Genomic DNA, 21,956 nt, shown 5'->3' with positions numbered 1-21,956 from the left:
AGAAGTCTTCTAAGTATAGCAGCGCCAGGGCTGGTGTACTTCTTCTCCCCTAATTCCAGAGTTACAGGGAAGGGGATGGAATTCATGGACACACCTTGGAATGCCTCCAGGTTTCCTTCTCCACTGTCTGAGCTCTGACACAGGGTCAGCTGCAAAGAGGTACCCTCTGTGGGTAGCCCTGCTGCTCCTTCCCAGGAACCAAAGGATTATTTATCTATCCCACCGCTCAAAAATCATTCTCAACACTGGCAGAAAGTGTTTAAAAATATATATGAATGTATGAATGTATTTTCTTGCTAAAGTCCAAGGCAAGAATACCATCTTGCTTGTCACAATGAGTGAAAAGACAGTTTCAGTTTATATCTTTACAAATTATTAAAAACCAAATTATTAACTGCATTGTAATCAGAGTGCTTCCCAACTTTGTAGTGTCAACTCCCTGGGGACGAAGAGTTAGCTGTAAGATGAATTCTTATTATAAAACAAACAAGAGCAGTCTCAAATATGTTTAGATTTCCTTTGTATGTGGTGGGAGTCCCAGTACGCACAAATATTGGAATAAAATATTAACATATATAATACCTTAAACTGTGGACAATAAACTTGATTTACACTGTGTAAGGGCATCTTATGCAAATGAACGGGTGGGGGGGGGCTACCTACCAGCATATCTATCCTGCGTATCCCCCTCTCCTTCTACCAACTGCTTCTCTCAATTAACTAAATCCACTGTCTTCCCTTTAGAGTTATTTCTCAATGGCTCCTCTGGGCCACCTGCCTCAGTCTCACATTTCTCTTCCCTCCCAACACTGCAGCGATGGCCCAACAGTTCTCAGAACATAAAATAGCATCATCATCATTTGGCTGTTACCACACTGTGTTTGCTTGGTTGCCAATAGGCGGCGCTGCAAACTGCTGTATGACAATAGCCTTACCTTTTTATTATATGCAAGATAATAACACACAGAATTATTATGATTATGATTATTTTATTATTTATTTGTACCCCGCCCATCTGGCTGGGTTTCCCCAGCCACTCTGGGCAGCTTCCAACAAATATTAGGATACATAAAAATGTCACAGATTAAAAACTTCCCTGAACAGGGCTGCCTTCAGATGTCTTCTGAATGTAAGGTATTGTTTATCTCTTTGACATGAGATGGGAGGGCATTCCACAGGGCGGGCGCCGCTACCAGGAAGGTCCTCTGCCTGGCTCCCTGTAGCTTTGCTTCTCGCAGTGAGGGAACCGCCAGAAGGCCCTCGGCGCTGGACCTCAGTGTCCGGGTTGAACGATGGGGGTGGAGACGATTCTTCAGGTATACAGGACCGAGGCAATTTAGGGCTTTAAAGGTCAGCACCAACACTTTGAATTGTGCTCAGAAACGTACTGGGAGCCAATGCAGATCTCTCAGGACCGGTGTTATGTGGTCCCGGTGGCCACTCCCAGTCACCAGTCTAGCTGCCACATTCTGGATTAATTGCAGTTTCCGGGTCACCTTCAAAGGTAGCACCACGTAGAGCGCATTGCAGTAGTCCAAGCGGGAGATAACCAGAGCATGTACCACTCTGGCGATACAGTCTGCGGGCAGGTAGGGTCTCAGCCTGCATACCAGATGGAGCTGGTAGACAGCCGCCCTGGACACAGAATTAACCTGTGCCTCCATGGACAGCTGTGAGTCCAAAATGACTTGCAGGCTGTGCACCTGCTCCTTCAGGGGCACAGTTACCCCATTCAGGACCAGGGAGTCCCCCACACCTGCCCGCCCCCTGTCCCACCAAAACAGTACTTCTGTCTTGTCAGGATTCAACCTCAATCTGTTAGCTGCCATCCATCCTCCAACCACCTCCAGGCACTCACACAGGACCTTCACGGCCTTCACTGGTTCTGATTTGAAAGAGAGGTAGAGCTGGGTATCATCCGCATACTGATGAACACCCAGCCCAAACCCCCTGATGATCTCTCCCAGCGGCTTCATATAGATGTTGAAAAGCATGGGGGGAGAGGACAGAACCCTGAGGCACCCCACAAGTGAGAGCCCAAGGGTCTGAACACTTATCCCCCAGCACCACTTTCTGGACATGGCACCGGAGAAAGGAGCGGAACCACTGTATAACAGTGCCCCCAGCTCCTAGCCCCTCTAGGCAGTCCAGAAGGATGTTATGATCAATGGTGTCAAAGGCCGCTGAGAGATACAGAAGCACTAGGAAACAGCTCTCACCTTTGTCCCTAGCCTGCTGGAGATCATCGACCAGCGCGACCAAGGCAGTTTCAGTCCCATGATGAGGCCTGAATCCCGACTGGAAGGGATCCAAATGGTCCGCATCCTCCAGGCGTGCTTGGAGTTGTTCAGCAACCACCCGTTCAATCACCTTGCCCAAGAATGGTAGATTAGAGACTGGGCGATAACTCTTCTCTGACTTGCTTTTTGCTCGTTTTATTATAAATATAGCAAATGAAAAATAAAAGATTAGTAGAGCATGGACAACTGATGCAAGGCTGTGTCTGTTCAGAAAAAGGTCACAGCTGGTTCACCATTGATGTCAACTGGGATTTCAGAAATAATGCCGAATCAAGGGGAATAGCTATGGCCCAGCAGATTGCTAGACACCATCCCTAACCATGGGGTGGAGGTTGGAATGAAGAGAAGGGGAAGGAAAAGCTCAGGTAACATATTGGAAACCAGTACAGTATTCTAAGAGGTAAATCTGTATATACACCTAACCGCCCCTGCAAAGTGACTTAGCATATATTCAATATTGGGCTATACTACGAAAAGACTGAGGGTTGTAGGTATAAAAGCTATGAATTGAACTTGTGCACGCACACGAAAGCTCATACCAAGAACAAACTTAGTTGGTCTCTAAGGTGCTACTGGAAGGAATTTTTTAAATTTTTATTTTGTTTTGAAGTAGGAAATAGCATCCAACTCAACTAGTAGACACCAATTATGAATATAATAAACAATGAAACAGGAGCTGAGTTTATGTAACCACAAAAGCCACCCATTCTCACTGTTTCTACAATATACATTTAATTTCAGTGTAAGTTCTCCTAAGAAGTTTCCTTAATGACTACTGTGAAATAGTGGATATTATTCTTCCAGCACTTTTTCATAAATAAAGGAAGTTTTACTGAGTTGAAGTAAAAACCCACATAAAAGAGGTTATAACTTTTTCCTAACAGCATCGGTACCCTCCTAGGAAGCTGAAGTACTAAACAACAGTTACATGTGGATTATAGACCTCAGAAATTATTGGCAACTAGCACCAGAACGCCACAAGTTCCAAGACACAGTAAATGCACATTTCCCACAACAGTGTTTATTACATTTGGTCAATGGAGAATCAATTTAGCTGTGACATTGACTTGGCTTTTCTGTTCAGGTACAGCGCACAACAGGTATTAGCTTTTCACAGTTAAGTTGAATGTAACAAAGGTAGCTCACTGAGAACTAGCTCTTACTCACAGTAGCTTCAAAAATTGTGCCCACAAGAAAATTCACTGCAGGTAGAAGGATGTTTCCGACATCATGCGAGGAAATAAATGCACTTGGGAAGCAACAGTTGATCTATCAGTAAACGTACAGATCTTCAAGGCACAAAGCAAGGAATTAGGTCAGGGAAATCTGTGTGCGTTTATTTAACAAAAGGGGAGGATTTTTTTAATACGATATATATATATATATATATAATGTACAAACTACATGAATACAAAATAAATACTTTTTTTTTTTTTGAAAGACACATACAAAAAAGTCAGTAAGTTGGTCAAAAGAACAAGGCTTTCGTAGAATGCCACACAAATGAAAAGCCACTTTGGGGGAAAGACTTCTTTTCACTCACGAAAATGCATTTGCGACATGAGGATGGCAGGCTCACTGAGGCAGCGGCACCACAACTTCCACATAATTGATGGGGAAGAAGCCCGATTCGCCGTTCAACATGCCTTCGAACCAGTTCTCATCGATCTGATTGGTCAGCGTGATGACGTCACCTTCCTTAAATCCAAGCTCACCTTCGTTTTCTGGCTCAAAGTCATACAAAGCTTGGCAGCAAGGCTGGTCCATATGTGATGAAGAACCTGCCCAGAGTCACACGGGAGAGCAGTTTTTAACCTGACATTCTGTAGGTTTTGCCCAAGATTATTCATGACCAATTAAAACAAACTCAACCCATTGTTGTAGTATTATTATGCCGACTCGGCAGAAGGAAAATGCGACAAACCCCACCTCTCAATTACTAAAATCGTGTCCACAAGGGTACAGGGATGAAACCAACCCCCCTCCACTTGGTTCGCCTCAAAACAAACCCCTCTTACTTCCAGGGCTTAATAGTAATGAGAGTCTTTTTCCAGCTTTTGTGGCCTGGTATCCTCACTACTCTGGGTTACTTAAATGAACAACCTCTTGCCTACAGTAAAGGGCCTCCCTCAGCTCCGATCCCCACTGTCTCGATTTCCCTCAACACTCTGGCAACTTCGTGGCACTCTAGGTTTTCACCATCTAACCCTTTTCTGTGTGACTCTAGGACACAAACTATCACCTCCCTTTCCTCAGGTAAGTTTTGCCCTTTCTTGAGTCCACACCTCTGTGAGATTTGATACCCTGCTGGACCAATAATGACGATTCCTCCTTGGCACCAAAAAGAACTTTATTTTCTTGAGAACATAGATGTTTTAAAGATTCATGCATTCACCATCTTAGTTGCAGTAATACAGAAACATCTTTCGATCTATAGTTTCATGTTAAACTAATCCTAACCTAAACCACCACTATCCTGGCCCCACACCCTTTTTCTTCCCTGTCTCCACACACACCCTCCCTCTTCTCAACTGTCAAAACGGCTGTTCCCTCCTTTTAAACCGGGGACTGCCCCGCCCCCAAAGGATGAACTGTCAGTCAAATGAAGGTGGATTAACTCTTTCTGAGCCAGGAGGTAATAACTCCTCCACCCTAGGGCCAATCCGTCACAGCTACTTCCTATGTTCATAGCAAGTCATTGTAGGAAGCTGATTTATACCAAATCAGACCCATTGGTTCAACTTACTCAGTACTGTCTACTCCGACTGGCAGCAGCTCTCCCAATACCTTAAGGATCACCTCTCCCCATATGAACTGACCCAAACCCTCTGCATGTCATCTGAGGCTCTTCTCTATGCCCTCCTTCCCAGAGAGGTTCAGAGGGTGGCCACAAGAGAATGTGTCTTTTCTGGGATGGCTCCCCAATTGTGGAATGTTCTCCCCAGAGAGGCTTGCCTGGCACCATCATTACACGTCTTTAGGCACAAGGCAAAAACATTCCTCATTACCTAGGCCTATGACTATTAAATAATCTATGGCCTGTGAAAGTGTGGGAGGACTGTTGTGACTATTTTATTTTTAGGCTGTCTGTCAGTATGCTTTTTATTATGTCTTTATCGATGTTCTCAAGGCTTTTTTCCCCAGCTGGAACTCAGTTCCCACACCTCTCAGGTGGGCACCACTGTCATTACAGCCAAACCTCAGTTGTCAAACGGAATCGGTTCCGGAAGACCATTCGACTTCCGAAACGTTCAACAACCGAGGTGCGGCTTCCGATTGGTTGCAAGAGCTTCTTGCACTCAAGTGGAAGCCGTGTCGGATGTTCGGCTTCTGAAAAATGTTCCAAAACCGGAGCATTTACTTCCGGGTTTTTGGCATTCGGGAGCCGAAACGTTAAAAAACGGAGCCGTTCGAGAACCGAGGTTTGACTCAAGTGAGGCGTTCATGGTGAGTTCTGGCACCTCTTTTTCTAGAAAAATAGCACTGGGTATTCTGCAATGTGTTTTTAATGTGGTACACCACCCTGGGATCTGATGATGATGATGATGATGATGATGATGATGATACAATTGTAGAGGACTGGCGGTGGCTACTAGCCACAGTTGGAGACAGCAGTGCTTCTGAATACCAGTAGCTGGAAAACACAGGAGGGGAGAGAACTCTTGTGCTTGAATCCTGTCAGAGATGTGTTGTTGGCCACTGTGTGAACAGGCTGCTGGACTACATGGAACACTGGCCTGATCCAGCAGGCACCTCTTCTGCTCTTACGTATCTGGAGATGACAGGGATTGAACCAAGGACCTTTGCTATTTGAGAGAGGTGCCTTAACAGCTCTTCCCCCATTGGTGCACAATGGTTGGACAAATGGAGGCCACAGGGGGGTGGGAGAGAGAAGTGCTCTTTAATGCAAGGAGGAAACTTTTAGGGCACATCCACACCATACATTTTAAACATATCCAGCGCATATTTAAAGAAGTTGACTCACCCAAAGAATCTGGGGAACTGTACTTTGTGAAGGGTGCTGGGAAATGTAGCCCCTTGATGGAGAAACTACAGTTCCCAGCATTCTCGGGGGGTGGTGGTGTCATGTGTGTTGTATTTGCTTTAAATGTATTGTGTGGGTCTGCCCCTTCAACCAGAGCATGTCGGTTCCTCAGTGATAATACGGGGCATAAATGTACATTATCAGGAGGGGGACAAGGAGCAAATTTAGTTGATAAAGGTTACTGCAGGAGGACTGTTCATGTAGGTCATTAGAAACGGGAATGAAGGCAGTTTATACCTTAGCCCAGAATGAAGTCAAGGGAACCCCTTGGCAGGGCTTGTATCAGATATATTCATTTAGCAAGTTTCCATCTGCTACACATGAAGAGCTTTGAGTCCTGCCAGTTTCATAAATGCATGCTCACCTGTGGATTTTATCGATGGACTGAATGAAATCCCATTTTGCTGCTGACCGTTGCTTATTTCAAGAGGTGTCCTTATCACCGGCTTTGGCTTGAATTCACGTCTTGGACGACTTGATGCTATGTTTATCCTGCAAACAGAGAAGTCAAGGGTCAAAACTCAATAACCCTGGAAGATGCAGAGAACCACAGCTGACAGTGTTTAAAGCAGGGGTGGGGAATCTCGCCAGATGTTGACGAATATGCCTCCCATCAGCCCCAGTAAACAGGTCTAGTAGTCAAGACTAGAGATGGGAGATCAATTCAACTTAGTTCGCATCCAAAGCCAAATTTATCAGATTTGCACTTTCTGAAACATTATGGGAACTGAAACACCCCAACCCTTTGAAACTATCAATTATCTGAATTTTAAGATGCAGCTCTCCTACCAAAACGTTCGCAAGAATGCATATACAGTGGTACTTTGGTTGTCAAACTTAATCCATTCTGGGAGTCCGTTCAACTCCTAAAATGGTTCAAAAACCAAGGCGCGGCTTCTGATTGGTTGCAGGAGCTTCCTGCACCCAACTGGAAGCCACGGAAGTCGCGTCAGACATTCGGCTTCCAATTTTTTTTCACAAACTGGAACACTCACTTCCGGGTTTGCGGCGTCCAGGAGCCAAAATGTCCGAGTACCAAGGCGTTCGACAACCAAGGTACGACTGTATTAGGGAAAGTATGCATAAAAATGAATATATTAGTAAATCTTAACATACAAAAATGCATTTAGGAGAAATGGCTCGGGAAAATGTGTACATTAGTCAATGTGGCGTACATAAATGTGTTGATTAGGAGGCAGTGGCAAGAAAATGCTGAAGAATTTTCATGAGGATTAAATATCTCAAATTGCTGCAGAAATGTGAAGAACTGGCTTGAAGATGGGAAAAAGGAGGAATCAAGAGAACTGAAATGGACCGTCCCTTCCATCCCTGTCAACACTGATGGGAGTTGTGGTCCAACAACCTACGGAGGATGAAAGGCCCCCCACTCCTAGTTTTAAGATGAACCAGAGGTAACCTGGAGTTATTCTTACCTGTTTTGTAGCTTGCTCTGCAGATCTTCTAGAATCTCTGTAGACTGCTTATGATACTCTACTGCAGCTTCTACAAAGACTAGTAACTGGCTCACTTGCTCTATCTGAAAAGGAGACAATGGAAAGGGAATTTATATAACGGGCTTTGCACCATGTTCCCAAATCTGAATACACAAAAAGGGGCTTGCATTGCACGACCAGGAAAAAGAAGAAGAGGAATTTGGATTTGATATCCCGCTTTATCACTACCGAAGGAGTCTCAAAGCGGCTAACATTCTCCTTTCCCTTCCTCCCCCACAACAAACACTCTGTGAGGTGAGCGGGGCTGAGAGACTTCAGAGAAGTGTGACTAGCCCAAGGTCACCCAGCAACTACATGTGGAGGAGCGGAGACGCGAACCCGGTTCACCAGATTACGAGTCTACTGCTCTTAACCACTACACCACACTGGCTCTCTGGGTACCCAGCAGCCATTATTGTTGTAGAAGACCTTAGAGCAGCCTTTGCCAACCCGGTGCCCTCCAGATGTTTGGGACAACTCCCATCAACCTTAGCTAGCACAGTTGTTGTACAAAAAAAATCTGGAGGGCACCAAGCCAGCCTAAAGAAAGGGAGGGCCCAAGGAGTTAGAACTGTTGAAAGTAGGCAAGAGTGTGAGATTTGATGGTACAAAAAAGGTTGCCACAATGTGCTTCCACACTGGTTCTTTTCTTTGGAAGCATTAATAAACATTATATTTACTCCATTTGTGAACCTCTTCCCAGGAGACATCCTGAAGTGGTTTGCAATGAAGCAACATACACAAAGCAGTCGTATGTAAAAAGCTAAAACAGTTGCATAATTAAAAACCATTATACACAAATAAAAACATTTGAAAACATCGCATACATGAAACCAATTCCATCAAGGCAAGCCAGAAGCAGCATCAGAGTCGAAGGACACATTCCAGACAGGTCATAACACTCAAGGAGGATGCAAAGCAGAGCTGAAAGGGGGTGTGCCCTGGGGAGAGTTCCAGGGGCCAGAATGAGAGACCTGGGGGCCACATTTGGCCCCAAGGCCTGAGGTTCACCATTCCAGGTGTAGACAAGGCATCTTAGCAGTGCTCCTGTCAGTGGAAAGGATGGAGCTCTCAGGATGCGGTGTGTCTTACCAGAGAAACCCAGAAATTGTTTCTTAGTAAACCACACACAGGGAACTCTGTGATAATCCTCACTTCTCTCACCAGGTGGCAGCATTTCTAAAGCAATACAAAGAACAAATATACCGCCGCTTGTCTTTCGGTTTTAAAGCTGCCATTAGCCATCAACATAAAGCATAGATGATTTTGAAGAAACAGACAGGGGCAGGCAAAGGCCTACCATTTCATCTTTACTACAATATAGGACAGGGATTGCCAGACTTTTTTGGATTCATGGGCACATGTGGAATTTTGAAAGAGTGGTCAAATCCACAACATTTAGGCCCCATCTGCACAATATATTAAAAGTGGTATCATACCTTTGTAAACAGGTGCTGGGAGTTATTAAAGGGACCCCTGATCGTTAGATCCAGTCGTGGACGACTCTGGGGTTGTGGCGCTCATCTCGTTTTACTGGCCAACAGCTTCTGGGTCATGTGGCCAGCACGACTAAACCGCTCTGGCGAACCAGAGAAGCGCACGGAAACGCTGTTTACCTTCCCGCCGGAGCAGTACCTATTTATCTACTTGCACTTTGACGTGCTTCCGAACTGCTAAATTGGCAGGAGCAGGGACTGAGCAACGGGAGCTTACCCCGTCACGGGGATTCGAACCGCCGACCTTCTGATCAGCAAGCCCTAGGCTCTGTGGCTTAGACCACAGTGCCACCCGCGTCCATGGGAGTTGTTAGGAGACCCCTAAGAGAGATACAGTTCCCAGAGTCCCTTGGGAAGAGGCGCTGGCTGTTTAATCACTCAGAAAATTATAGCTCTGTGGGGGTGAAACAGGAGTCTCCTAACAACTCTCAGCACCCACAACAGACTACAGTTCCCAGAATACTTTGCACAAAGCCATGAGTGTTAAAGGGGTATGGTGCCGATTTAAATGTGCAGTGCAGATGGAGCCTCAAAGCAGAGCCGTCTCATTCATAGGGGCAGGTGGCGCGGTGCACCAGGGCGCCAGGCCCTCCAGGGGCGCCCCCGCGAGCCCGCCGGCATACCGGGCGCCCCCTCCCCAACCTGCCCCCGCCCCTATGGGGCGGGGGATGAGGGGCCTGGCACTGCAAGCCGGCCACCCTCCGGAGCGCCAGCTGGAGTGCTGGGAAGGGCGCGCAAAGCTCCGCGCTGCTCCAGCGCCACGCCCCTCATCCCCCGCTCGCCCGCCTCCCTCCCGCGCTGGCCGCCCCTCGGGGGATGATGGACGTGGCGCTGGAGCAGCGCGGGGCTTTGCGCGCCCTTCCCAGCACTCCAGCTGGGGCTCCGGAGGGTGGCCGGCTTGCACCCCTCATCCCCCGCTCGCCCACCTCACTCCCGCGCTGGCCGCCCCTCGGGGGATGATGGACGTGGCGCTGGAGCAGCGCGGGGCTTTGCGCGCCCTTCCCAGCACTCCAGCTGGGGCTCCGGAGGGTGGCCGGCTTGCAGCGCCACGCCCCCATCCCCCGCTCGCCCACCCCCCCTCCCGAGGGGCGGCCAGCGCGGGAGGGAGGTGGGCGGAGAGGCGGCCCACCGGGGGCGCCGAGGGATCGTCGCGCCAGGGCGCATGATCCCTTTGAGACGGCCCTGCCTCAAAGCAAACACAGCCGAACAGGAAATGAGAAAGTGTTGTTGTTGTTCAGCTCAAAGGGGGTGGTTTTGTCACCATCTCGTGACAAAAGAAGGGCAGGGACTGGAGTGTTGGGATGCCCCAAGGCGTTGCAGCCACCAGGAGAAGCCCTCAAGGGCACTATTTTGTCCACAGATACCACATTGACAGCCCCAGATACAGCACCTTTGAGACTACTGCATACCCTCCAAAACAACACGGCCTCAATTCCAAGACACCACCTCCTAGGTCCAAAATCCCACAGAAATCACATGACCCACGCAAGATCGCACACCTGGATAAAACACCTTTTCGTGGCAAAATCTCAGCCTGAAATCACGCAAAAGCAAGGCACCCAAATTGGCCACCAATTTAGGACAAGATGGGATGTCCCAGTTTTTCCAGAGCAGTTGTTGATGGATATGATGTTGAGACCACTCCAAGGGGGCTGCATTGTATAATATATTTCTAAACTCACCAGTTCTGTATTTGGAACTGGCAAAGGAAAGGAGCTGACACACAGCCATACAAGCATAACTCTCAAAGGCTGTCAACTGATTTAAGAATTTTAGGCTCCAATCCTACACACACTTGAACTCCACGGGGCTTACTCTTGAGTAGACATTGCCTGCATTCACTTTATGGTGTCTTTCTGCTGTTTCCTTATCTGTTAATTGTTTGCGTTTTATGTGCTCTTTTACACGATGTAAAAGCCAATACCGGAAATCTAGCAAAAGTTTAGCACTCATTTCTGTGTTAATTGAATCCAGAAAACAAAACCGAATTTCGACTCCGTTAACTGGGAAAATCATGGGAGTTCTATGTTGCAGTTTATCACACCAAAATATGGAGAGGCATACTGTTTTTTCCTACTATTTGAAATTCAGCTTGACGTGGTGGTATATGAATCAAAAAGCCACGGTGCCATAACGCAACAGGTAATGCAGTGTAAAAGGAATGCCAGAAATTAGGACAGAAGTGCCAGCTAGCATTATAACCAGGAAAATCAACACAATAAACCTCAGATCTAATGGCCACCAAATGGTTTGATAAAATGTTATTAACTGTTGTTTTCAGATGTTTAAAATTGTTTTTAAATGCTTAAAATATGTTGGTTTAAGATTTTGACATCTGCCACCCTTGGGCTCCTCTAGGAGTAAAGGCAGGATACAAATATACCAAACCAACCAACTATAAACAAAACCTTCTCTCTAACAGTTAAGGCATTTCAGCTGAGCACTGAATGAGTCTGGTACTATGGTTGTTTTTCATAACGTGTTCTGGAATCGTAAACATCAAGATCAAGATAATATGCGCCTGCTTTTGCGCCACTGTTTACAAATCTCTTTTGTATAGAGTTTGTGACTGTATGGCTAAAAAACCTTGATTGTGTACACACACACACACACACACACACACACACGTAGTTAGGACACTGCAACCACATGGAATGCACACAAACATACCAAATCAGTCCTTGCACTCTCAAAGACCTTAAAATCAGCAAGAGGGTCTTACATCATTTTCTAAAAAGTTGAACATGCTCCTCTCTGCCAGCTCTTTGGATTCTTCAAACTTTTCCACAGCTTGCTTAACCTCCTCATCTGGTATCTTCCCTAGACGCTTCTTTTTGTAATCGTAATCTAAACGCCGGCCTTCTAGTTTCTTCAGGTGGTGCTGTGTTCAAAACAAAAATCCAAACAAAAAGAAATCCAATTGCTTAAGAATCCAAATGGCAAGGAGCTCCAAATGAGGTTTTGTAAGCATGTTTGGGTTAAGGACGATATTATATGTTGATTTATGTACCTAGGGAAAGTCACGTGGGATGTCAGCCAAAAAACAAACACCCCTCAACCAAAGAAACCCAGCATCTGTGAACGCTCCAAATATTACACAGCAATAAATCCTTTCATGCAGGACACTTCACTCAATGTAGGGGGGGGACCCTTTAGACTCCCCAAATGAGAAGCAAGAGACTGCCAAAATATGGTTTCACTTTGTATCCTGGCATTCAGTCAAGTTCTGAGATTTTTATTACTCTTCTGACTGCAGTGTGGTAGTTAACACAAGAGAGATAATGATAAACCGTGGTTAACACAAGAGACATAATGTTATACCATGGATGCATTTGAATATGAAAAGCGGAGGCGGGTGGGGAGCCGTGGTCCTCCAGATGGTGTTGGATGCCAACCGCCATCAAGTACGTTTCCAGCCACAATTCAAAGTGTTGGTGCTGACCTTTAAAGCCCTAAACAGTCTTGGTCCTGTATACCTGAAGGAGCGTCTCCACCCCATCATCCATCCCAGACACTGAGGTCCAGTGTTGAGGGCCTTCTGGCGGTTCTCTCCCTGTGAGAAGTGAGGTTACAGGGAACCAGGCAGAGGGCCTTCTTGGTAGTGGCGCCTGCCCTGTGGAACACCCTCTCACCAGATGTCAAGGAAATAAGCAACTATCCTACTTTTAAAAGTTATCTGAAGGCGAATTTTTAATGTTTAATGCTGTATTGTGTTTTTAATATTCGATTGGGAAACCCAAGCCAGATGGGCGGGGTATAAATAATAAATTGTTGTTGTTTTTTGTTTGTTTGTTGTTATCTGGAGCAGAGGAAACTGGAGGGGCTTAGCAGGGAGAAAAGCAAACCCTGTTTCTATCAGGTTTCTCCACAGCTATTTTATCTCTCCTTCAGCAGCTAATTTTCTCAATGGGTGGGAGGGGGAGAAACAGGGCTTATTCACACTTTCCCTTATCCCTTGTCTAGAAAGCATGCATCCAAGCAGTTTTGCCTTTCCCCTGGAAAACTTGCTCTTTAGTGCTGAATCGGCGAAAACTTGAACCCGGAGAAAACCCGATTGACATTTGCTCCCATTCAGCAGTAAACAGTGGGTTTTCCTGGGGGAAAGCAGCAAGGAAAGTGGAAGTATAAATGAGCCTGTAGGGGAAACTAGCTGCTAATAACCTAGCTTTCCCCAAAGCCGCTAACCATGGTTTCCCATTTCACCCAAACCAGGAAACGACAGCTATCGGAAGACTTCCTGGTTTGTTTACCTGCTTGTGCGAAGAGAGGGGTGAAGGGATTGCTAATATTTCACAATGGTTGGGAGGGGGAGAACAGGGATGATTAGCTGCTGTGGATAGAGAAGCCCTGCTAAGGCTCTGAGAGGGAAGATGTGCCCATTGCTCCAAAACAAATAGAGCTACAGCAGAATTAGAGATGCCCACGGTAAAAGTTCAGAGACACTTTGTGGAATTTCTCAAGGGACTAATGCGCCACAACTCCTGGCACGTTTGAAAAGGCAAAACATGCAAGCCAGAAATAAACTCACCCCAATCTCTTTTAAATCCTTGTCTTGCAACAGCTGAAGAGGATCGATGAAGTTTTGCTTGACATTGATGTCCAGAGAGTCTTTCACTTCGCCCATCAGCTTCATGCTCTCCCCCGAATCTATTAGGGCAGTGCCTTGTAGGGAAGAAGCAACACTCATTAAATCAAATTAGTACCATATGTGGTATAGAAGAGGGCAAAAACCCAACAACCTAGCTATTAAAACCATATGCTCCATTGTCACCCTCCGTTCTCATAAATATGAACAGCTTTCCAATCCCCTGTATTTCCCCCCTGGTATTCCCCTGTCCTCGTGTTGTAGGCAGGAACAGTTCACAATCCATGCCCCCCCTTTACCTTTTTTGGGGTGGGGCCACCTTCTGTTTTTAGAAAGCCATAGGCAGGGCTTTTTTTCAGCCCTCAGCGGAACTCAGTTCTGGCACCTCTCAGGTGGGCACCATTGCCATTATAAGAGAACATGGTCAGGGGCGTAGGAAGGGGGGGGCGGAGGGAGCGGGCCGCCCCGGGTGCCACTCTGGGAAGGGTGACAAGATGGCCCCTGCCTCCCCCTAGCTGTAGAGTGGCTGAGGGAGCTCGCAGTCCATACGGGCACCGCTCATGCAGCGTCTGTACGGGCTGCCACTCTTGCGCGCCATCCATACGGGTGTCCATATGGGATGCTGCTCGTGCGACAGCCTGTATAGTCACCATGCAAGCAGCAGCCCATATGGACTGCACATGTGCGGCATCCCATACAGCTGCCACACATATGCACTCCGTACGGGCTGCGCCGCCCCAGGTGCCAGAGAGGGTTTCTTTGCCACTGAACATGGTGAGTTCCGGCACCTCTTTCTCTAGAAAAACAGGTAGGTGTGGTTTGGAGAAAACCACCTCACAGGCCAAATTATGTCTTCTGCCAGTCAGAGATTTTGCACTTGGGTTTAGAGGACCATCTTGAGTATGGCAAATACATGAAATGTGTCTGTGTGGATTGTACTCTCTCTCATGTTCATTCTGTCTCAGCCTTGCCTCTCCTCCTTCTATTACCTCCTCCACTGTAAGCTCCATGGGGCAGGGCCTGTCTTCCCCACCACAACCACATGCCACGTGAACGGGCCACAGAAGCCACATAGCTGCAGAAGCTCACCAAATGCGGAGTCCTCTCCGAGTTCTCTCCCATATCGAAGCATACATTCTCCAAGCAGCCCTTCTGTCTGAGGGTACCCTGTGGCTTTCACTTGCCCTCGTATCTTGGACACGGTATTCAGCATTCCCAGCTTAGCTCTGTACGCTTAAAAAAAAAACAACAACAACCCCGGAGACATTGGTGAGGCATAAAAGGAATACCTAAATATCCATTTGAAGAAAGACGTATGTGCTTATTATCCCCACATACTGGAGTAAACAATCGGAAGTGTCGTGGCAAAATCAGAAGTGCAGGGTTCCTTAATGATACTCACAGCCACACCGCCTTCTAAGATTATACAGCCATCTTATAACTATACCATCACCATAATAATGGGATGTGCATTGCAATGAACAATGCTGATTGCCACGTGTTGCCTTCCAGCTAGATCAGCTATTTTACACGCATGTACAGGAGCAAAGGATTTGGAGTGATTAAGGTGTGTTTTTCTTGACGTTCAACTGCACACCATTCTCTTGAAATGGGAGCACCTTGTGTTTCAAGTGTTCCAAAACGTTTAGCTTTGGAACATGCAGGACAACTCTTCAGTGCTCTTCCCATGCACCTTCTCCAAAGTGACCCTAGGAGCCAATCCTCAGGTGGCAGAGGAACCAACCCCCACGGCCGGCAGGTTGCCAGGAATGGATAAGACAAGGCAAAGTCCTTGCCGTCTGGTTTTTATTCAATATTTACAGAGAGAGGCTTGGGAATGCAGCCTCTTGCAATAATGGTGTTGTCCCGAGTAAATCTCCACCCCCCTTCTCTCCCACTTCCTCGTTTGTCATCTCTTCTACGGGTGGCGCTGAGGGCCCTTTGCTTCTGAGCTCTTTGCTCTCCTACTTTTAAGGCTCGCCAGGTTCTGGGAGGTGGTGGGTCTGGAATGCTTTCTAGTGATAACATGCCAGCCAGCTGCTGCTCCAGCTCTGCTTCCTCCTCCTCCTCTCCCATAATTTCCCAACCTTTCCCCTCATCTGCCTCTGAGCTGTGACCTCCCTCAAACCCCTGTTGTAATTATGAACTGTCTTCTTCTTCTCTGCAAGGGTCAGGCTGGGGAGGAGGTCTCCAGCATTCCTCCTCTGCCCAGTCCCTGATATTGTCTGACTCAACCTCTTTTCACTCTGATTGGATTCAGTCAGCACAAAGGATGAAATGACTTCTAGGTAGAAAAGCAACAACAACAACCCTCTACTTTCATGCTGATTGGGTGGCTTTGGGATTATTATTATTATTATTATTATTATTATTATTATTATTTCATTATTAATATTTGAATTTATATACTGCCCTATACGCGCAGGTCTCAGGACGGTTCACAGGATAAAATCAGAAAATGAAACCAAGTGTGTAATCAAAATATCAACAAGAACCCCATAACCCACCCACCCCTAGCTGAAAGCTGGAACCCTGCTGCAGAAATAGTAATGAGTCTTTAGTCCTGGACCAATACACCTCTGGAAATAATACTGCCTTATATTATAAGAATATTGTCACCAGGGCAACAATGCTGCCCTCTTTTATAGGAATATTATGCCTCTTAGTGCCAGGTTCTGGGGATCAAGAGCAAGAGAGTGGAAAACCGTGGTTCTAAAGACTCAGAATTACATGGATTTTTTTCTTCTCCAAGAATTACTTAGGGGAAGTGCAACACAGGGAGCAGAGGGGGCTGGCTTATATTATTCTATTATTGGTTAACTGGCAGTGGTTCTCAGAGATCTCTCTCCCACCATCTGCTACCCAAACCTTTCAACTATACATCCCGGGGATAGTTACAGCCCCACTCCAATGCTAAGTGTTCTTATTATTCCAAATTTCATTGAGGTCAATAGGTGTTTTTGTGTGGGCCAAATATGCAGGATAAAGCTCTGTTCACCAAAGCAGACCTTTCCCGGCAAACCATCTGTAGCAAAAAGAGGTTTTAACAGAACCTGCTATGAATGTTATTTGTTCTCAAACTGTGATAGTAGAAGTTCAGCTGACGAGTAACCCCCAACCCCAACCCCCGCCTCCTCTGAAAATGCACTTGGTCAGTTATGGAAAAGAAAAGAAAAGAAAAGAAAGGTATCTGGGTGGACAGATAAGCAGTGTGTGGTGGAAACAATGAGAAAGAAATCCTTCATTTCTCAGTACATACTATGTCTCATTTCACAGAGATATTACATACTCACAAAGATATTGGTATATGTCAAGAATGGTACAGATTTCCAATCTAGAGGGGAGTTTCTAGATCGGTTTTTACAGGGTAATGTCGCAAACAGGCAATGTTTATAACGATTCCGTGGCTGTTCATTTTGAAAACTGCAATTTCGTGTGGAAAACTCTTGACAAAATGGAAGCACGGTTCTTGCGAACATAACTTTGACTTTCACGTGATTGTATCTCTAACTCACAAAAAAAGGCCAGAGTGCAAACTGCACGCGTTCCAACTATGCAGACAAATAAAATAAAATAAAATAAATTCATCCCCAAACTATTTTAAAGAGAAGTGTCAATGGGAAAAAGTCTTCACAAATAAAGCTATTGCGTCTACTTCAACACTATGTAATTTCTCCGACTCTTTACATGACAATTACTTTGCCTAGCGTTTTATAGATGTGTATTCTATCTTTCAGGGTATATACTGTCACAAGGCAATTTACAAACACAAAATCTCAAATGATTAAAACAGCATAAAATAGGGATGGGGGTGTTGCTGGACTCCAAGTCCTATCAACCCCAACCAGAATGGATGATGGGAGTTGCAGTCCATCAACATTTGGAGGGCCACAGCTCCCCCACCCCAGCACATTTGAACGTTAACACTAACATTGCAGCAGCAGCAGCAGCTACACATTTGTTAAAATGTGGGGATTCATAACATTATCCAAATTGAGACTAAATGCTATGGGTTCTGCTGGAGTGACAGGGGCCCTGGCAGCCCCCCCCCCCGGATTCCAGCTGATTATATTGACCCAGACCTGCATATACTGGACTCTAAGCACTGTATTCATTGTATTGTGCATCCTTCATGACAGGTTTTATACATACTGAACAATGTCACTAGAAATACAGCCTCCCAGGTGGCTAAATTTCTTTTTTTAGCTTTTAAGCGTCGTAAGATTTTAATTAATTGTATCGATATGGGGCTATCTGTTTAGCTCCATTCCATTGTGGGTTACGTTTTCCTTTTTTCTTCAAAGTTCCTTCAGAGGTTTTAAATTCTGTACAAATGTGTGTTTTTTCTGACTGACGGTCGAATAAAAGAATGTATGTATGTGCATCCTCCTTGAGAGGGTGGCAACACGAGAACGGGCCTTCTCTGCAGCGGCTCCCCGTCTGTGGAATGCTCTCCCCAGGGAAGTTCACCTGGCGCCTTCATTATACACTTTTAGGCACCAGGCAAAAACGTTACCTTTTAACCAGGCCTTGGGTTGATTTGATTGACATCCTATGCCCTTTTAAAATGTGGTACTTTCTTTTAAGGGGGTTGCTATTGGGTTGCTGTTTTCTTTTGACTATATATATTGTGATTTTTTATTTTTATTTTGTTCTGTGAACCGCACTGAGACCTCTGGGTATAGGGCGATATATTATTATTATTATTATTATTAATAAAATTGTTAAGGTGTTTCATGTACATGCACACTTCTTCAGATAGCTTATACCAGAACAAACTTAGTTGGTCTATAAGGTACTACTGGACAATTTTTTATTTTTATTTATTTTTATTTCAACTACATCAGACCAACATGGCTACACACCTGAATTATTAAGTTAAAAAAGTCATTTAGTGATATATTTGTTGTACTGGTAGGACATTGTTTCATAAGGAAAAACACATGTACAAGGCTCCAGAACGCCTTGGGAGTCAAACGTTCGTCTCCCGAACGATTGAAAACTGGAAGTGAGTGTTCCGTTTTTTGAACGTTCTTTTGGAAGCCAAATATCCGACGGGGCTTCCACAGCTTCCGATTGGCTGCAGGAGCTTCCTGCAGCCAATCGGAAGCCACGCTTTGGAAGTCAAATGTTTCGGAAGTCATAGAATCATAGAGTTGGAAGAGACCACAAGGGCCATCCAGTCCAACCCCCTGCCAAGCAGGAAACAGCATCAAAGCATTCCTGACAGATGGCTGTCAAGCCTCCGCTTAAAGACCTCCAAAGAAGGAGACTCCACCACACTGCTTGGCAGCAAATTCCACTGTCGAAGAGCTCTCACTGTCAGGAAGTTTTTCCTAATGTTCAGGTGGAATCTTCTTTCTTGTAGTTTGAATCCATTGCTCCGTTTCCGCTTCTCTGAGCAAAGTCGAATGCACTTCCAGAACGGATTCTGTTCGACTTCCGAGGTACGGCAGTACATCACTAAAGATTGTTGTGCAATAGATTGCACTACAAGAATCAGATGTTGCATTGGATTCTGTTGTTGTAGAACCTTAAAACTCTGCCATCTGCTTGCATACAGGCTCTCGCGATAGCAGACCAAAGTGTGTTGATTATGACCTGTATAACGCCAGATGGAAGCATGGCATCCAGTGTTTGGATGCTGGGGGTAGGAAAGAGCATTCATGGAGATAAGATGGACTAGCATCATCCCCATCCCATGGATGGCACCAGAGGAAGAAATATTGCACAAAAGTGACAGAACAAAACGGAACTGAACAGGATTTCCCTTTTTGAGGAGCTACTGGCAGGTAGGTGGATCAGAAATTTCATGGTGCAAAAGCATCCAGCCATAATATGTCACTGTGCCCAGAAGCCAAGCTAGGCCTGCATGGAGCAGATCTGATGACCTGGGTTTACAGCGAAACATCTGGAAGAGGCTATTGGAATCATCTCCATTTACCTGGATTAGGTTGCAGGTATTCAGTGGACTTTGACAGGAGTTCTGCCACAGCTTTGTTGGTGATGTCAATCTTCTGCAAGACAAACATATCAAAGCTTTTAAGGAAAATTTCATATAAATGCCTACTACCACTCCTTGCAGATGCTGCATAAAAGCCTAGTCTAGTCAAAGGCGACTATGGGGTTGTGGCGCTCATCTCACTTTCAGGCCGAGGGAGCCGGTGTTTGTTCACAGACAGCTTTCTGGGTCATGTGGCCAGCATGACTAAACCACTTCTGGCGCAACAGGACACCGTGACGGAAGCCAGAGCGCACGGAAACGCCATTTACCTTCCCGCCACAGCGATACCTATTTATCTACTTGCACTGGTGTGCTTTCGAACAGCTAGGTTGGCAGGAGCTGGGACAGAGCGACAGGGACTCACTCCATCGTGGGGATTTGAACCGCCGACCTTTCGATCGGCAAGCCCAAGAGGCTCAGTGGTTTAGACCACAACGCCACCTGTGTCCCATAGCAGAGCTGGTAAGAATGCCTAGTTGTTTGAATGGTAGGCTTTCGTTTCAGGTAAACAGTATTTGCTTCTTTCTATAATCTCACCCCGTACTTTGTAGTTATTTTCCTTATAGCATGGCTAGTTTACTATACACAGTACTGGACGTGAATAGCACTAATTCATAAGTGAGGATCTGCAGTCAAGTCAAATATCTATTTCATCCTACCTTGTTGTGAGGGGAAAAATTAGAAAGATCCACCTTTGTCACCCTGAGCAACTTGAAGGAAAAACAACATACACATCTAACTCATACATAAAAATATAAATTGGACCTAGAACAGGTTCATGTGATCTGAATACTCATGCGGTACAGCCATGTTGGGAGTGCAGACTCTAGACTGGAAGGGAAGGAAGGTAGAGAAACCTTACTTTATCATCTGGAACCAAGGGCATGTGATTAGCAACAATCTTTAAGCATTTCCTTAGGCTTGTCTTACCCGTTCCATCTCATGGAAATCTTCATCGTGTTTTGTTCCTTCCGCTCCGCTGATTTTTTCACTGAACAGCTGCAGGGGGGAAAAGAGTTTATATAGCATGAAACAAAAGCTGCACATAAGCCTAGAAAAAATGTAGGAGACCCCACACAAATCCTACCAGAATCAGGACTCCCCTTTAGATATTGGAGAGTGCAATGGCTCAGAGCAGAGGCCCAGATCTGTCAGTCAGTCTATGCCTACACAAAGAAGTGCAGGAGGGCAACAGCTCTGTCTGCTGCTGTTCCCAAATGACTGGTATCCACAGGTATGGCACCTCTCATAATGGAGACAGCCATCATGGCTGGTAGCCACTAGGAATGGGAAAACCTATCAATTTCATTTTTTCGTTTCCCCCCTCTCCAATTCTCCACATTTTCAGTTTGCAATGTTTTTTTATTTTAAACCTGTCTTGAAAATTAATTAACTTTTCAGTGCTTGCTTCTCTTGATTGCATGCAACTTTGTTTAATATACACATCATTGCAGAGCAATTCCCCCCTAATATAATGACACTGTGATAGACTGATGCAACCGCAGTGTTAGAAGGGACCCCATGGATCATCTAGTCCAACCTCCTGCAATGCAGGAATCTTTTGCCCAATGTGGGGCTCAAACCCACAACCCTGGGATTAAGAATCTCATCCTCTAGCATGCGACCAATTTACCTCCACCCATACAGGTATCAAACCCATGGCCTTGGCGTTATCCCCACCGTGCTCTAACCAACTAAGCTAGCCACATTTCTGTAAATTATTTTCATGAATGTACGCATTTTAATGCACACTATACCTTAGTAGTATATGCATTTATATACGTATTACCTGGCTGGAGAACAACATTGGGAAATACAGATAAGTGCACATTTCAAAGGATGGCTGTGCTTTGATTCATGTACTATATTTTTCCGTGTATAAGACTAGGGTTTTTTTCCTTAAAAAAATGTCAAAAATTAGGAGGCATCTTATGCTCTGGGCCATCTCTCCCCATTTTCTTAAATCCAAAAATAGGGGGCGTCTTATACATGGGGGTGTCTTATAGGCGGAAAAAATACGGCAATTTGGCTGT

General features: G+C 45.6%; 1 protein-coding gene across 2 annotated transcripts in view; it reads right to left on the bottom strand.

Moving 5' to 3' along the window:
- Positions 1-3,680: 3,680 nt before the first annotated feature.
- The window catches only part of SH3GL3 (SH3 domain containing GRB2 like 3, endophilin A3), a 42,886-nt gene continuing 24,610 nt past the window's right edge, over positions 3,681-21,956 (bottom strand). The window contains exons 2-9 of one of the 2 annotated variants that reach the window (XM_033167540.1): positions 20,854-20,922; positions 19,864-19,936; positions 15,009-15,152; positions 13,863-13,996; positions 12,057-12,215; positions 7,779-7,882; positions 6,710-6,837; positions 3,681-4,081 (exon numbers count right to left, since the gene is read on the bottom strand). In XM_033167540.1, the coding sequence (XP_033023431.1) occupies positions 3,876-4,081; positions 6,710-6,837; positions 7,779-7,882; positions 12,057-12,215; positions 13,863-13,996; positions 15,009-15,152; positions 19,864-19,936; positions 20,854-20,922 (1,017 nt within the window). In that variant the 3' untranslated portion in view covers positions 3,681-3,875. Of the gene's footprint in view, positions 4,082-6,709; positions 6,838-7,778; positions 7,883-12,056; positions 12,216-13,862; positions 13,997-15,008; positions 15,153-19,863; positions 19,937-20,688; positions 20,767-20,853; positions 20,923-21,956 lie in introns of those variants that run through there. The other variant, XM_033167541.1, reaches the window with a different exon arrangement.

Source organism: Lacerta agilis, chromosome 13 (genome assembly GCF_009819535.1).
Source record: "Lacerta agilis isolate rLacAgi1 chromosome 13, rLacAgi1.pri, whole genome shotgun sequence".
Lineage (NCBI taxonomy): Eukaryota > Metazoa > Chordata > Lepidosauria > Squamata > Lacertidae > Lacerta > Lacerta agilis.
The sequence above is the reverse complement of the archived record's forward strand: the minus strand, read 5'-3'. Positions and strand labels throughout refer to the sequence as shown.